The sequence below is a fragment of the Pipistrellus hanaki genome (genome assembly GCF_964339955.1).
Source record: "Pipistrellus hanaki genome assembly, chromosome: 12".
In the NCBI taxonomy this organism is placed as follows: domain Eukaryota; kingdom Metazoa; phylum Chordata; class Mammalia; order Chiroptera; family Vespertilionidae; genus Pipistrellus; species Pipistrellus hanaki.
This window is the reverse complement of record NC_140514.1, coordinates 15,846,435-15,864,815: the sequence shown is the minus strand read 5'-3', so window position 1 is coordinate 15,864,815 and position 18,381 is coordinate 15,846,435. Positions and strand designations below refer to the sequence as shown.

Sequence of the window (18,381 nt, the reverse complement as noted above, 5' to 3'; positions counted from 1 at the left end):
AGCTGACTGCCGCCGAGGAGGTGTACCTGGAAACTGGACGAGGCAGCAGCAGGTAAGCCCGAGAGCAGGCTCTTACCTTCAGTAGCTTCATGAGCCCCTCCAGCTGAACCATCAGCTCCCGCCTGCTCTCCTGCAGAGCCGACATCCGCTGCTCCAGCTCATCCTTCCGTTGCCTGGCCGAGAGGAGAGGCCCATCAGGAACGAAACTCAGGGAAAAGGGCCAAAGGCCAGGGAGCATCACTTTTGGACCCGGTTCTGCTACTTACGAGGGTATGAGACGCTGAGCAAGCCATTTAACCTCTGATGCCTTATGCATAAAGGAATGATGGATCTATTTTGCCTACTTTACGGCTGTGAGAATAGCATGTAAACATGCCCTGGAAAGTATACATGGCCATAGAGAGGAAAAGTACAATATAATTATGAAAATAACTGAAAAAATTCATCAGGAAGTCGAATACTTCATTTAGAGAAATACACAGAACCAGTCCAAATTTAAATGAATGGTGGAGGAAAGGTATAAAAACTGCGCAGGGAAGACGGGGTTCAGTAGGCGGGGCTGCCAGCACCAGACAGCAGGTGCTAGAAGCGTGACAGACTCAGGAAGGCTGTGCCTACGAGAACTCTGCTCCCTGAGGACAGTTTCATGTCAACTCCAGCTCAGTGTGTCCAAAACGAAACTAAGACTTTCCTCCTCCGATGGTTCTTTTTCCCAACTTCCTGGTCTCTCACTTTTTCATTCCAGTTGTCAGAGCTGAAAAACTCCGTCCTCTTTGATACTTTCCTGTTTCTATACTATTGTATATTCAATTAAGCCACCCAATTCAGATAATTCTTTTCTAGAAATGTATGTGTCTATCTTTCTATCCTCACTTCTTCCACTTTCTCCAAGTGCTCCTCACACACACACTTGTTTCTTAGCCTGATTAACCCTGATTTCATCTATGATGGTGAGGCCTACTTAATAGGCAGCCTTGATCATGCCACTTAACTTGTCTGAGCCTCAATTTTCTGTTCTGTATAATGGGACTAATAATCAGTAACATTAATCCTTTGCACTCTGCTGTCCCCTCTCAGGGGACATCGGAATTCTAACATATCACTCGGATGTCCCCTCTCAGGGGACATTGCAGTTTATTAGTGATTACGGGGAATTGAGTTATTTCAACGCACGTTTCCGCCGCAAAGTAGCGTCGAGTATCTGGTAGCCAATGTCCAGAATGGTTCGGAGTGCAAAGGGTTAATATTTTGAGGAACACTTAAGATAATGACTATGAAAGTGTTTTTTGAAGTTTGCAATCCTACTCAAAGGAAAGCTGTATTCATTTCATCATCTGATGCCACAACCTCAATAGAATGACTAGCATCACTGAGTCTTGCCCTGCACAATCTAGACCTTGGCTCTCCAATATGGTAGCCAGGAGCCACACGTGCCTACTCAGCACTTGAAACATGGCTAGTCTGCACTGATGCACTGCATGTGTAACACACACACACACACACACACACACACACACACACATTGGATTCAAATTTTTCGTGTGGACAAAAGAAAGTAAAATATTTCATTACTATTTTTTTCAGTATCGATTCAATGTGGAAATGACAATATTTGGCTATATCAGGTCAAGTAAAAGATAGTATTAAAATTAATGACTTCTATTTCCTTTTAGCTTTTCCCTGGGGCTGTTAGAAAAGTTGTAATTACACATGTGCGTCACTGTATTTCCATTGGAGAGCACGGCCCCAGACCCACCTTCAATCCTATCGTTAGCACCCCGCCTCCTAGTCCCGCTGAGGTCTGGACCTCCAGGTGGTTTACTTTTCCCTAAACAGACCACAAACATTTAGGACTCGGAGCTATCTAACCCCCTTCCAAATACTGTTCCCTCCTACATGTCCCAGCATCTGAAGCAGCCACAGAGCGCGGACTGCACCGGTGTCCGCTCTAACATGACTAACTGTTCTGATAAACGGACTCTCTCACTCACTTGGTTCCCAGAGACATAAACCCCGACCGAGGCAGACTGTAACTCCATGCAGATCACACTCACCTCAGCAGCCGTAGCTCGGCCAGCAGCGTGGGGTTCTGCTGGGCCTTCTCGGGGGTGGGCTGGGAGGCCTGCTCGTGCTCCAGGCGGAGGCGCTGGATCTCCTGCAGGATCTCTCTGCAGGGGATGCAAGAAAGGCAGATGCCACACCCGCCTCCACACCCTCTCGCTTCCTTCTGGGAGTTCTCACTCCAGTGGTGCAGCCTCTGCCAGTCTTACTCTGATGGCTTCCAATGACCAAGCTGTGACACGGACACCCTCCTAATTCTGTGCCCCTTATTCAAGGAAACCTCTGCCACAAAAATACTCAAGAACGTGAAGAAATCTCCACGGAAGGAACATGACAACCAAGGTATCCTGCTCCTCTCTAAGGAAAGGACCGGAGTTCTGTGCTAACTCCCAAGTCTTCCCCTGACCTTCGAGAGATGGACAGCTACTTCTATCAATTCCCATTTCATTATGTCCAACCCGTCATTATGCACTGACAGGCCTGGTTTCTACCTGTCAGTGCATGATGGTGTGCTGTCGGTCTCCAAGCCTTTAAATGACCAGTCACATGCAGCCTTATCAGCCAGAACGGATGACGAGGTAGAGGAAGAGACTGCTGGGAGTGAAGGAGGAAACCGTGTGAGGGGAGCACAGCTATGAAGGGGAGAAGGCCCTGGGAAAGAGTCTCCCTGAGGCTGGCGAGCAGGCTGTGGGACCAGCACAAGGGATGCCCTGCAGATACGCAATGTAGTGTCTGGGGGATTTTCTGGACTTGGGTCGGCCTATATTCCCTGAGGAGGGAACTTCCTTTGTGGTCAGAAGCCACCTGGTCTGCAAGGAAAATGAGAACTAGACACTCCCGTGATGATCTTGGACTTCAGAGCCTGGCTCGGCCTCTCCTTGCTCACCTGTTTTTGTTTTCCAGTTCTGCAATAAGCTGTCTTTGCTGCTTGTTGGCATCGAAGTTAAAGCTCAAGTCAGTGGGAGGACGGGTCTACAGTGAGGAGAAAGAAAGGTTTGTTGGTGTGTGTGTGTTTTTTTAGAATCCTAGACAGACTGTTGATATTTAAAAAAACAACAGATTTTGAGGTAAAAATTACCTACCATAGAATCCACCCATTAAAAGTGTACAATGAATTCAATGAGTCTTAGTAAACTTAAATAGTTGTGGAACCAATCACTATAGCCCAGTTTTGGAACATTTTCTATCAACACACACACACACACACACACACACACACAAAAATCCCCTTGTTTGTGATCAACTGCCATTCCCTCCCATCCCCACTGCAGGCAACCACTGGTCTGCTGCCTAGCTTTGCCTTTCCCAGAAACTTCACACACATGGAATCATAGAACACGTCATTGGCTTCTAGCTTCCACTTAGCATGTTTCTGAGTTCCATTCACATTGTTCCATGAATTAGGAGTTCCCTCCTTTTCATTGACTCAGCTTTGGGCCATTAAATGAAGTGGCTTTGTGTTGATGTACGTTTTCATTTCTCTTGGGCTAGCACCTAAATGTGGAACTCCTTAGTTATATGGTCTAAGTCTATATTTAACCTTTGGAGGAACTGTCAAATTGTTTCCCCAAGTGGCAATGCCACTTTAGAATTCCACCAACAACGAATCAGGGTTTGATTTTCTTTTCTTTTAAAAAAAAATATATTTTATTGATTTTTTGCAGAGAGGAAGGGAGAGAGCTAGAGAGCTAGAAATGTAGATGAGAGAGAAACATCGACCAGCTCCTCCTGCACACCCCCCACCAGGGATGTGCCCGCAACCAATGTACATGCCCTTGACTGGAATCGAACCCGGGACCTTTCAGTCCGCAGACGGATGCTCTACCACTGAGCCAAACCAACTTTGGCCAGGGTTTGGTTTTCAACATCTTGTCAATACTTGTCACTGTCTTTTTGGTCTTAATCATCCTGGTGGGTGTGAAGTATCTAACTGTGGATTTTAAAAAAATGGATATATAATTTACATGCCATAAAATCTAACCCTTGAAAGTGTGCAATTCAGTAGTTTCAAGTATATGTATGAGATTATTAAGCCATAATCACTAATTGCAGAATATTTTCATCACCCCACAAGGAAACCCCATACTCATTAGCAGTCACTTCCCCTTGTCCCCTCCCCAACTCTGACTACTACTAAGCTAGTTTGTCTCTGTAGACTTGCCGATTCTGAATATTTCATACAAATGGAATTATATAATATGTGATCTTTTATGTCTGGCTTCTTTCACTTAGCAAAATATTTTCAAGGCTCATCCAGGTTGTAGCATGTATCAGTATCTCATTCTTGTTTTTACAGCCAAATAATATTCCATTATGTGGATATACCACATCTTGTTTACTCCACAGTTGATGGATATTTGGGCTGTTCCCATTTTTTTTGGCTAATTTGAATAATGTTGCTATCGACATTTGTGGACAAGTTTTTGCGTAGAGACATACTTTCATTTCTCTTGGGCATCTTTCTAGAAAAGGAATTGCTGGGTCATACAGTAACTGCAGTTTGAAAAATTGCCAAACTTGTTTCCTAAGTGGCTGCACTATTTGACATTCCCACTATCAACATACGAGGATCCCACTTTTTCTCATGTCCTTGTCAACACTTGATATTGCCCTTCTTTTTAATATTTTTTTCTTGATTTCATAGAGAAAGGGAGAGGGAGAGAGAGACAGAAGCATCAATGATGAGAGAGAATCATGAATCGGCTGCCTCCTGCACGTCCCCTCCTGGGGATCGAGCCCACAACCTGGGCATGTACCCTTGGCTAGAATCGAACCTGGAACCCTTTAGTCTGTAGGCTGACGCCCTACCACTGAGCCTAACAAGTGGGGGCTTGGCCCCCCCCCTTTTTTTTTTATCACAATCATCCTAGCGGGTATGAAGTGCTATCTCATTGTGGATTCAATTTACGTCTCCCTAATGACTAATATGCTGGGCATACTTTTACGTTTTATTGGCCATTTACATATTATCTTTGGAGAAATCATTGTAGTCTTGATTTTGCAAAGTCCACCGATGTTTCTAGGGCTATTACCCCTTTAAGAATATGGAAGCGAATCAACACAAGCGCGGAATATGGATGAATAGGTGATGCTTCCCCTTTATTGATTGACCAGGAGGAAAGCTCTCCGGAAGGCACTTCGATGGCTACGCTTCACTCTGCACATTCTTAAGGTCTGTCCAAAGCATGACCTACGATGACACAGAAACCATGTTTCCTCCCTGAAGCATGAAGATACGGTAAGTACAATAAGAACATCTTTTCACGTGGCACTTCCTAAATAAACAGGGCAAAGCAGCATAGAAAATCTGGGTGGGAGACTTTTTAACCAAACTACAAATGTTTTTCTTCTTAGAGAAAAACAAGGTGATTTTTCTTCCTCCAGAGAAGAGCGAACCAGCAGCTAATTCAGCAAATTTTCTGTATTTTATTAAGTCTTGTGAGAGCCAGAGTTGAACCTGGGGAAAATGGCTTGCCTGAGATGGAACCTGCTATGAAAAACAGGTTTACAATTTCTGAAAACTGGAGTTACAACTAACGGCTCCTTATTAGAGTGGGGCCAGGGAGAATGATGGATGAGGAATGATCTCTGAAAGGAATTTGCTTCATCTGATAGAAAAAAACAAACAAACAAAAACCCCACAGTATTCCACTGGAAACCTCTGAAGGAGCTTTTCAGTTTTGAGTGTCTGAAGGAGGTTAATACAGCAATCAAAAGTTACCATCCATAGTGACTCCTGATCGGCAGGCATCTTTGGCACCAAGTGCTACTCAAATACAGAGACAGAGGGCTGAGGGGGGGAGGAAGGTTCAGATCCCGAGGCAGCGGTTCCTCCTGGGGGGCGTGCAGGGAGACGCACTGGGAGAGCCTGGTGCTGAGTGTCCTCTGCTGGCTTATCTCACCAGTCAGGCTGTATACACAGTCAAGTGCACTGATTAACAGATGCACTTAGAATTTTATTTATTTACTATTATAAACACCATGCTGCTCCTTTAAAATATAAAAGGGTGGGGGAATGGGAGATATCTATAATACTATCCACAATAAAAATATATTTTTTTAAATATTTAAAAGCTAGGTTATCCTTTTTCCTAAAATGCCTCCAGGACAGTGAAGAGAAAAAGCCAGAAAGGGAATTATTAGATCATAAAGACATAGACTACTTAGGCAAGAAGAGATCTCAGGATGATTTCCTTCAAATATTAAATATTTCATTCTTTTATTCAACCAATATTTCCTGAGCATCCACAATGTGCTAGATACTGTTCTAGAAACTGGGGATGTGTTAGGGGATAAAAAAAGAAAGAACCCAAATATGTATGGCCTGTTGTGATAAATGTGATGAAGAAATACAGGGTAATGAAACAGTGAGCTGAGACAGAGACTCTTTTTAAATGAGGTGGTTGTGAAACTGCTCTCAGACTCAATGAGATGGGGAAGCAAGCCACAGGAAGGTCAGAGGGACCAGGGGAAGGTCAGAGGGACCAGGGGGAGGTTAGAGTGACCAGGGGGAGGTCAGAGTGACCAGGGGGAGGTCAGAGGGACACAGGGGGAGGTCAGAGAGACACAGGGGGAGGTCAGAGGGACCAGGGGGAGGTCAGAGTGACCAGGGGGAGGTCAGAGGGACCAGGGGGAGGTCAGAGGCACCAGGGGGGAGGTCAGAGGCACCAGGGGGCGAGCTACTGGGCAGAAAGAAGGGCAAAGGCGGAGGCTTGCTGCTGCTCCCGCATGGTTTTCTGAATCCACCATAGGACTCTAAACAGAAAAATATACCAATTCCAAGTAATGCATGAACATACCCTACGCTCAAGGAGGTGAGCCTAACTCCTGTGGGGCCTGTCCATAGTGACTTCCTTTCGAAGAGAACAGGTGGGAAAGAGGGAAAGAGAAACTTGATGTTGGAAAATGCTGACGAACGCTTCCTCCGCCAGATGAGCAATGTCAACATCGGCGGTGATCGATAATTTTAAATACTACGTGCCCTCGATGTGATGTTAGAAAAAGGGCACTCATCTCTTCTTCCTCAAACCTACAGTCCCAGTCTAATCAGGAGAAAGACATCAGACCAATCCCAATTAAGGGCCCTTCTACAATACTTGACTAGCACTCTTCAAAAAACGGTCAAGGTCATCAGAAAACAAGGGAAGCCAGAGAAACTGTCACAGCCAGAGGAACCCAAGGAGGCATGACAACTAAGCACAAAGTCATGTCCTGGATGAGACCCTGGAACAGGCATTAGGTAAAAAACTGACAGGGCCTACACAAAGTACGGCCTTTCGTCAATAATAACAGATCACTACTGGCTCAGTAATTACAACCAACATTCCAGACTAAGGTGAGATGTTAGTAACGGGGAAACTGAGTGTAGGCTATAGGGAAACCCTCAGGACTAGCTTCACAATTTTCCTGTAAATCTAAACCTGTTCTATAATAAAAGTTTATGACAGACAACACTGCTTTGGCTACCAGATGGAGAATTTACGGAAGTGGGGGAAGAATGGAAGTAGGCAGACTAAGTTAGGAATCCTAGGTTTTGCTACTTCCTTGCCATGCACACCCTGAGCTATTTTGTTTGACTATACCATATTTTCCTGTCTATAAAGTGGGAGTATTTACAAAAAAAGACAGCGAAGAGGATCACTTGCTTTGTTACACTAGCTTTCTCTTAGGTTTAGGTCATCTCCCAGAGCTCCACCATCTTTAATGAGATGGAGAAACCTCTGGAAACACACAGGATCAGAAACAAGACGCCTGTGACTAAAACCGGACAAACGTTATACAACCAAGGCAGGCCGACAGTCAGCAAACTGCAATCTGGTGACATGCGTGTCTGCAGCTCCTAAAAATAAGACGGGCCAGGCTGAGTCCCAAAGAGATGCGCCTGCTATTAACCAGACTTCCTGTATCCCAGGGGAGGTCCTGCCATCGTCCCAACCCCACTTAGACTGACTGGAGGGATGTGGATTATTAATCTCTCTCTTGTCTCTCAAAAACCCAATAACGCTTTTTAGGGTAGTGGTGACAAAGCTAGCTGTGAATAAGAAGATGGGAAATTTTTTTCTTTTTCTTTTTCTTTTTAAAATATATTTTATTGATTTTTCACAGAGAGGAAGGGAGAGATATAGAGAGGCAGAAACGTCGATGAGAGAGAAACATCGACCAGCTGCCTCTTGCACACCCCCTACTGGGAATGTGCCCGCAACCAATGTACATGCCCTTGACCAGAATCGAACCTGGGACCTTTCAGTCCGCAGACCGACGCTCTACCACTGAGCCAAACCGGTTTCGGGTCTTTTTCTTTTTTTTAACATACAAATCAAGAGATCCCCCAAACCCAGAGATTCTGATTCAGTAGGTCTGTGGCAAAGTCAAGGATCTATATATTTTTTAATGCTTTACACAATTATAATATGTAGCCAGGCTTTACAACTATTTTTTATGGGGCATTTTGAGTCATTAAATATGTGCAAGATACCACATGGATACCATGGGTCTTTCACTCTGAGCAGCTGTGGGGAGACTTCCGGCATGGCGCATGCCGACACATGATGAGGCTGTAAGGGCCAGAATGGGTCATCTGAAAAAAAAACTTCTCAAAAACGTGTTCAAGTTTGGTGGCATGAAACTACGCTATTTCCCCTTCCTTTCACCGTTCTCCCAAGTGCTCCTTTATGAGTGTTTCATTTTTTCATAAAGAAAAATGACTTTCAAAGCAAACCCAAAACACCTCATTATATCTAACGCTGATGACATTTGTGATAAAACGTTAAGAATGTGCAGTTATTGCTGAAACTGGTTTGGCTCAGTGGACAGAGCGTTGGTCTGCAGACTGAAAGGTCCCAGGTTTGATTCCGATCAAGGGCATGTACATTGGTTGTGGGCACATCCCTGGTGGGGTGGGTGCAGGAGGCAGCCGGTCAATGTGGCTCTCTCATCGGGGTTTCTAGCTCTCTATCCCTCTCCCTTCCTCTCTGTGAAAAATCAATAAAAATATTTAAAAAAAAGAATGTGCCGTTATTATTATTATGATTTACCACACACCGTAGTTTTGTTTTTTAAAGGTGTTTAGGCACTTCAGAAACATAAATTAGTTCTCCTGGCTGGTCTAAGGGAGCTAGCATTTCTTTATTCCAGGGCGAGCATGAAGAGGTGTCAGTGGCCAGGTGAGCCACCCGGGGAGCCAGGAGGGCTCGATGCTGAGGCACTCCCGGGGTGTAATGCCGACTGCTCACATGATATAATGGTCTTTCTTTATGGAAGAAGGTTTTTGAAGAAAACAAAACAAAACAAAACAAAGTCAATACAAAGCCTATCTGGCAGGCTATAAATAAATTCTTCTGAGCGCTACACCCACTTTATGCAAAGCACCTGTATCAGGGGGAGATTAGCAGATTAGGAGTCTATTTAACAGAAGTCTAGTCAAGAAGAATCCTGGCTGAGAGTCCAATATTTGTAAGACAGCTACCCTTTGAAAAACACACTGAAGATGAAAGGGACCCTATCAGTATTTCGTCTCAAGCCCATTCGAACAATCCTCATTTTCACACGAGTGAGGACTGGTATCAGAAACTGTCAGGTGCAAACAGACTTATCTTGTTTGCACTGAAGGAGAACTGCAATCTCCTTGTGAGGGTCAAATGGCTTCGGAGTTTTAATTTACAGCATAAAAAAAAAAAAATACTATGTAAAGTCAACCAGACGATAGAATGGCATTAAATAGACTTAATTTTAAAAATTCAACCAGAACTGCTCTCCCTCTCAACAAATTCAATTGATTTTATGTATAAATTTTAATTGCTAAAATAGCTTGGAAAGTTGTGACTGATTGAGTGTATGCGTAAGGTTTAACCGATGAAACAGAATTTTGCTTTTTTCCCTATTCTGTTCTATTTCACTAACCTTTAGAGCTGTAATGTTAAGAGTCTGAGGCAGTACCTAATATCAGATTTTTCAAAGAAAATATTTTGAATTTTAAACAAACCCAAAGGAATAAGTTACTTTTTGAGGAGGAAAAACAAAGCAAAACTCTCCATTGGCAACTTTCATAACTCTACCTTCTTAGGCAAGGTAAATATAAGTTGGTACACATTTCTGTAATTAATATACTGTGTTTCCAGAATACGGTTCTGGGAGAGCTGGCCTGCCTGCCCAGCCTAATTTCACTCCAGTATTGTTCTCTGTGAAGTCTCTAACCTCAAGGCCTTTACACATGTTGAGACACTCCGTATGCATACATTGCATTTCCTGTACGTGGACAATGCTTACATAGTCTGTCATTTTGGCTTCAGATCATTCCTTCCTCCTTTCATCTCACTCTTGGCTTGTATTTGATGTTCTTTAATGTTATAGTAAATGATCTTTTTCCTAAATCAAATTGTCTAAATGTTCACTGCAAGTAGATAGAAATAATCAACATTTTTATATTGACTTTGTATATCTTGCAACATTGCTATAAAGTCACAATTTATTCTAGTATTGTTTTTGTAGATTCCTTAGAACTTTCTATATAGTCATGTCATCTGCAAATAATAACGGTTTTACTTCTTCCTTTCTGGTATTTCTGCCCTTTTCTTGTGATGTTGCACTGGCTAGGCCCTCTGGTATGACTCTCAATAGGGGTGGTGAAAGCGGACATCTTTGTTTTGTTCTGAGTATTAGGTAGGGAACATATTCCAAAATTTAACCTTTAAGTGTAATATTAGCTGTGTATTTTTTTTGTAGATATTCTTTATCAGATTGAGAAAGTTTCTTCTATTTCTTGTGTACTGAGTCTTAGCATAAATGGGTATTATATTTTGTTACATGCTTTTTATGCATCTATTGAATGTAACCTTATAATTTTCTAATATAGTTGCCTTTGTATATTAAATACATTAGTATTCCTAAAACAAATCTCACTTGATCATGGAGTATTATCCTGTTTGCATATTGCTGGATTCAATTTGCTAATATTTTGTTAAGGATTTATTTTATCCATGTTCATAATTGAATATGATCATCAATTTTCTTTGCTTGTGATTACCTTGTATTCTTTTGGTATCAGTTTATAGGGGCCTGATGAAATGACTTGGAAGTGTTCCTTTTCCCCCTATTTCTATTAGAAAATAGGGTTCTCATGTAGTATGCCAGCTTTATGTCAGATTGCTAGAATTTCTTCTTTAAAAATATGATAATATTTAACAGTTAAGCCATTGGAGCTTAAAGTTTTCCTTATGAGAAGTCAGTTATCAATACAATTTCTTTAACAGGTTTAAGAATATCTAGATTTTCTATTTATTTTTATGTCAGTTTTGTTAATTTATCTTTCAAGGATTTTGCCTATTTCACCTAGGCTATCAAATTCATTGGCAAAAAGTTGCTCATAATATTCCTTTAGCATCCTATAATGGCTGTAGGATCTGCAGTGATGTCTCTTTTACATTTGTGATATTGGTAATTTGTGTTTTTTTTTCTCTCGATGATTTTTAGGGATTTATTAATTTTATTGATCTTTTTAAGAACCATATCGACACTTTGATTTTCTGTTCTCAATTCATTTTTTTAAAGAAATGGAATATTATAGATAAAATTAGAGTCACTGTAATTCCCTCTCTAAACCCATTCCTCTCCTGTCCCTGAGATTCTTGCTCTCCCGAGTTTCATGTTTACTGTCCCCCCACCACTTGTATATTAAAGCAATGCTAACTTTTGCTATCTACGGGAATCCTCTGATCACTCACCACGTTCCCTGCCTCTGCAGCCAGCCGGGCAGCATAGCGAGCTATTAGCCGGTGTTCCTCATCCAGTCGGCCGGGACTGTCCAGGACACTGCCAAGGAGATAAAAATTCAACAAGTGTCTATTAAACATCCCCTATACTTACTCCTCTTAGAAAGACAGATGGGAGATAAGCTTATAAAAAAGAAAAAAAGAAGAAAAGAAAAAAAGAATGGTAACAAAAGAAACAGAGGCCTGGGCCATAGATACCATTGGTCTTTTGACACCAAGGGGATTTAGAGAAATAAGGCCACATGTGTCATTTCTCTTCAGCAGCACATCCAACCAACCCTCTTACACCACCAGAAGGGATGCCTTTTTTAATACAAGGCCTGAGAAAAGACAGGGCATTTCAAAAGTCTGAGAGGGGGGTTTCTAATCAAAATGTTTTAAGAACTCATGACTTTTAGACATAGGTCTTGAATTAAAAATGACCAAGCATCATGAAAAACAGGGCCTAGAAAAATTAAAACTAATATTGGCTTGGGCAGGCCCAGTTTACAGTAAATGTGGAGATCACATGGTATCAAACATATTCTTTCAATGCCTCTTTTTCTTTTTACCAAGCTTGTCCCACAAATATAGCCCCATCTTAGAGTGAAGTAATTTAGTTCCATTATTCTTTAACAAGAGTTCCAGCACGATAAAAATTTAAAGACCCACTTAGGTGGGATATCAGGTAATGCTACACCTGGATAAAGAAGGGTTCTTGTGTAGGACGCCAGCTCTATGTGATGCAATGGACTTTAGATGAACTAGTGCCTCCATTACTCAGCATGTGACATCCACTGTCCTTTGTTCATAGCAGGGCACTCCTAGATTAATAAGGACCGTGGCTATAGAATGCTCTTTAAGTCTGACAAAACATGGAAGACAGCAGAGATGATGATGACCGACCAGAGATGGCCGTTGTGGCTTGCTTTTACTTTGGCCCTAGGTTCGTGGAGTTCTGAAAGCCCTTGGTTGGAATTAAGCAATATGGTAAGGAATATGAAAAAATTTAAAGACATGAGTTTAACACTCATCAAATCTTGTTATAGTTATCGAGAGGAATCTGGAAAAGGTGAAATTAAATTAACAAAGATCCATCTGGCCTTTTCACATACACAATCAGCTATATTTTTCCTAGATTTTTTTCCTTCACTTTTCTATATTTCTATCTCTGTGGCTAATCCTTTAAGTTTAGTCTTTCCCTCTAGAATGAATATTTTTTAAATGTGCCTATGACACTTCTGAACACTTTATAATTTTAGGTGTGCAAATGTCAGTTTCCAGCACATGTAATCATCCTCTCAAGAGATGATCTTATAATAAGAACATGCTACCACCAGTTGACATTAATAGGTTACTGTCAAGGCTGCAAAGTCTGGGCTGAAATATATTTGTGCCTTAAAGGTGTATGTCTGAAGAAAAAAAAAAGAAAGAAAGAAAAAAAGAACTATCTTTATCTTAAAAACACACACAAAAAACCAGAAATGAACATTTAACAGTAAAGTAGATAATATTATGGAGGGACTGGCAGCCTAAGAAGTCTGGCAGAGGACACAATAGGTTCCTCTGTGCAAAAGAGTTCCTTCTCCGTTCCTTTCCATCTCCCAGGGAAGGCTAAACTGGTTAGTCATTTATCCCCAAGTGCAGACCACATGGTTGCTTTCATTAGCTTTGTTTTCCAACCAGAAACTAGAACGTTGCATTAATGAGAGGCTTTAAGGTCAAGAAAAACTAGAAAGATTCCCTATTCTTCTGCTTGAACTGACTTTCATTTTCAGAACTAGCCACGGAATTTCTCATTTCTTCATGGAAGTAGGAAGCTCAGTTCCTCAGACTGGAAGTCAAGAAGAGATGTAATACTCACCCAATCTTCATGTTCTCCCAGAGTTCCCGGCCACCAATTCTTGAGCAGGGAGGGAGCCTTATCGCTAAGCCAAAGACTTGAGGACCTTGACTACACCTACCATAAAACTTCTCGGGCTGGGATATCAGGTGGCAGACGCTGTCCAACATGCTGTTGCTACTTGCACCATGGAAACGTTTAATCACCGGCCCTGACTGGCTTCCAGTGAGCTATCCTGCCATGGTGAGACAACTCGATTCCTACAGACCCAGGGGCTGGGACAGAGCACACAGGAATCCTCTGTGGGATGAGAAGACTCTGGGATACAATGCTCACAGGTCAGGCCTTCCTTCTCTCCCCTAGGACAAGTCTATCACACATAATGGGAAGCAGGAGAACCCTACAGTCTCTTTAAGGCTTTAGAGACAGTAAATGCCAAAGATAGCAATGCCATTTAGTCATACAGAAAAAACTATGGGGAATAGTATAAAGTATAATGGGTATAAAGTATAATAATATAATATTAAAAGGAGTCCTTTTAACATGTTTTTCTCATTATTGTTAGGTTTCTGTTATCATGGGAAATAAAAATGACCTTCCCCTGGAACCATGGCATGCTATAGGCAAAACGAAGATCAAAAGGTAAGGTCCAGCCTCTCTCAAGTGTTTAGTTTTTAACTCATGGGTTTTATTTTCTCTGAGAATAAAAATCTCGAGTTGTCTGGCACAGAGGCTCCTCTTTGCTGCCACGTAGAGTGGCTAGAATGGCTTTAGGTTATTTCCATTTGTCCTGCATTCTCATTGCAGCGTGCTGGTGGGTGTGGGCATGGGTCGGGTCTGCCTGAATGTGACAGCACTTTATTTGCTATTAATTCTTTCAAAAGGTGAACTCTGCTGTAGTCAGTGGCTATCCAACGTTCTTCCATCCTAACCCTGAATCTGGAGGGATAGTCCTATTTCCGAATTAACACAGGGTCACTACCAGAGTAGTTTTCAGGGAAAGGGGTAGGTGGAGCTACTATAGTATAAATAATTATTATGATATGAGGAGACATTTGAATAAAGTCCCTTAGGCGTCAATGACCTAATACCACTGTTGAAAACCAGTGGTTTAAATAATCAACAATGATAGATCTTGGGGAAGAGGTGACGACGTAACATGTAAAGCTGTAACAGGGTGATGGTATGAAAGATTAGACAACGTGAGATGTCTGGGGGATGATCAACCCTACACTTTGAATATCAACAGAAAGATCTCATTGTCTAGACGAGAATGAACAGAAAGAGGTTGCATCCAACACCCCTGTGAGTGTACACCTTGGGTCTGCCCATCTCTGAGGTTCATACACTCTCTACGTATAATAGAACCTGAAGGAGGTGAGTTGCACTTTCAAGGGGAATTTCTGACTCTACGGCTAGGTAGGTACCTACGCGTGGCAAGGCTCCCTCTTCTTTCAAAGAAGGCTTTGGAAATTACCTAAACTCTGCCCTACATAGCTGGCAGCTTCTCCAGAAAACCCCCACTCGCAGAGCTTTTTTCTCGCTGACGACCCCAGGTTCCACAGCTCTCCCTCCCTTTGCTCAGCCCGTGGACACCCGCCTGCTGCCGCCCTACCACTGACCGTGCACAGTGCTGAAGACGGGCCACATAGGAGGCTATCAGCGCATGCTCATCGGCCAAGGGGCTGGGTGTGTCCTGGCTATACTGTAACCTGGGAACAACGGGGCAAAGACAGCAAGCGCGACACAAACACAGACACAGCGAGAAACGAAAATGAATTAAAATGGGCAAACGTCAAAGAAATCTAGAAAAATAATAAATCAAGATAAGGAAAATAAAAAATTGCAATGCATAATGGAATATGGTGTTAGAACTTGGGACTATATCTACACAGATCCTTTGAACAAAAGCAGTCCCTCAGGAGACAGCTTTGGCCAATGGACACTACAGCCCCTGAGAAAAGAAACCAAGGAGGGTCTCCCAGGAGCCCGGGGCACCGTCTTGTCCAGGTTCTGGGCACGATGGATGCACCTTAAGGGGAATGCCCGCTACCAGGAAAACAGGCACAGTGGGTCTACTTAACACTACCTAGTGGCCCCGAATGCTTTTATAGCTTTTGTCTACCTGTAAGTTTTCAATGTTACCTAATGATCCCAGTTAAACCTTTTTATTTCTATAAGGATAGTGTCTTTAGCATCATTCTGTTTTCTCCCATATAACTGGTACTTAAACCAACTTGTTAGAATTGTATCTCATTGTAAGACTACACTATACATTCTGAGTGAGGCCCTATCTTGTAGATACATGCAAGGTCTTTGAACATCCTTTCTTAAAAACAAACAAACAAACAAACAAACAATACTTTTTATTATGGAAATGTTTAAGTATGTGTAAAACAGAGTATTCTAATGACTATACTTCGTGTACTCATCACTAAACTTCAACAAAAATCAGCACTTTCCTACTTATTTGATCTATTTTTTCTTCCCCTAATATATATATATATATACACAATATTTATATTTGCAGGAAGAAATGGTTATAGCAAATCCCAGACAATTTATTTTTTTGGAAATAATTTACATAACCTCAATGTCATATCATACCTGAAAAATTAACAAAAATGTTGTAATAACTCAGTTCATCTGAAAATTACCTCAATCTTTTTTTTTTTAAAAAATCATTTTTTTTTTTTTTAAATCAAGATCCAAACAAAGTCCACAAATCTTGCATTTGGTTGGTTTCTGTTTTTAAGCTTTCCCCTTCTGCCATGTCATTTATTTGTGAGAAAAACAGGTTATCTTGTAGCATACCCTCCTGTGATCACAATCACAGGATTTAACTGATTGTTTCCCGTAGGGTCGTTTAATTTGTTTCTTTATAGCCGTTAGTTAGATCTAAATGCTTGATTAAAGTTTTTGCTTTTGCATTGTTCTTTGAAAAGGGGCTAGAATCCATCATAGGTAACACAGTATATGTATACATCAAATAGGAGACACTTAACGGATTATAAGTACTGATCAGTGGACACAGATGTTATTGGTTATATCTTTCCATTACAAAGTCCCACATCAACTTTTCACCTAATGGTTTTAGCATTTACTGATGTTCTTGACTAGATTCATTATTTTTATATGAATCTAGTCATATAAAAATAATGAATTTATGGTACAACTTTCTGCATTTACAGTACAACTTTCCTCTATTTGTTTGACTTGAAATACTGTTCATTCAGGAAAGGTATAACAAATGGTTGGTATTTTTTTCTAATAAATCTTTATTGTTCATATTTTTACAGTTGTTCCTCTTCCCCCACCCCCTCTCTCCCCCATAGCTCGCCTCCACCCAGTTCCCATTCCCCCTTCCCTTAATCCCCCACCACTGTCTTCATCCATAGGCATATGATTTTTGTCCAGTCTCTTCCCACACCCTTTTCACCCTGAGAACTGTCAGTTTACTCCCTTTCTATGCTCCTGATTCTATTATATTCACCAGTTTGTTTTGTTCATCAGACTTTTTATTCACTTGATTTTTAGATTCACTTGTTGATATGTTGTATTTGTTGTTGCTTTGTCGTTCATAACTTTTGTCTTGACCTTTTTTCTTCTTCCTCTTCTTAAAGAACACCCTTCAGCATTTCATATAATATTGGTTTGGTGGTGATGAACTCCTTTAGCTTTTTCTTATATGTGAAGTTCTTTATCTGATCTTTAATTCTGAATGATAGCCTTGCTGGGTAGAGTAATCTTGGTTGTAGGTTTTTGCTATTCATCACTTTGAATATTTCTTGCCACTTCCATCTGGCCTGCATAGTTTCTGTTGAGAAAGCAGCTGACAATCATATGGGTACTCCCTTGTAGGTAACTGTTTTTCTCTTGTTGCTTTTAATATTCTCTCTTTGTCTTTTGCTCTTGGCATTTTAATTATGTTGTGTCTTGGAATAATCCTCTTTGGATTCCTTTTGTTTGAAGTTTTGTGCACTTTCTGGACTTGTAAGTCTATTTCTTTCACCAGGTAGGGGAAGTTTTCTGTCTTTATTTCTTCAAATAGATTTTCAATATCTTGCTCTCTCTCTTCCTCTGGCACCCCCATAATTCTGATGTTGGTACGCTTGAAGTTGTCCCAAAGGCTTCTTACACTATTTTTTGGATTCTTTTTTCCTTTTGCTTTTCCGATTGAGTGTTTTTTGCTTCTTTGTATTTCAAATCTTTGACTTGATTCTCGCGATCCTCTAGTCTGCTGTTGGATCTCTGTATATTATTCTTTATTTCAGTCAGCTCTGCTTGCACCCTGCACTGGAGCTGGGCAAATACCTCTCAGCTGGAGGCCTGGACAATCACAGCGATCTCATTTGCTTCTCATCCCTCAGAGATCAGCCCTGCTTTATTATTTACTGTCTAATTTCTGAAAAACGTTGTTATGTTCAGACCTGTTTTCAGTGGAAGTTTACAGTGGAAGAGTCAAACTGATCATATCTCGCCTTTTCTTAAGATTCATAGCAATTGGTAACGATTCAGAGTTAGTGACTCTAATATTTACCTGTTCCCACCCAAAGATGGTATCATGTCCCAACACAATGCACCTAGCTTCTGGCTCCACCATGACCCGAGTGGAAGTTCTCTTTGTAGTAACTCATTTGTAATTGGTCTACTTAAAACTATTTGAATTCAAACTCTTTTCTTTTTTAATAAAATATTAAAATACACACACACACACACACACACACACAC

General features: G+C 41.4%; 1 protein-coding gene across 17 annotated transcripts in view; it reads right to left on the bottom strand.

The window, feature by feature from the left end:
- The window catches only part of DTNB (dystrobrevin beta), a 144,071-nt gene that overhangs the window by 32,049 nt on the left and 93,641 nt on the right, over positions 1-18,381 (bottom strand). For 14 of the 17 annotated variants that reach the window (XM_084901429.1, XM_084901431.1, XM_084901443.1 and 11 more), the window contains exons 11-15: positions 15,273-15,362; positions 11,781-11,868; positions 2,948-3,033; positions 2,055-2,168; positions 77-173 (exon numbers count right to left, since the gene is read on the bottom strand). In XM_084901429.1, the coding sequence (XP_084757555.1) occupies positions 77-173; positions 2,055-2,168; positions 2,948-3,033; positions 11,781-11,868; positions 15,273-15,362 (475 nt within the window). The remainder of the gene's footprint in view (positions 1-76; positions 174-2,054; positions 2,169-2,947; positions 3,034-11,780; positions 11,869-15,272; positions 15,363-18,381) is intronic. The other 3 variants (XM_084901435.1, XM_084901432.1, XM_084901433.1) reach the window with 1 other exon arrangement.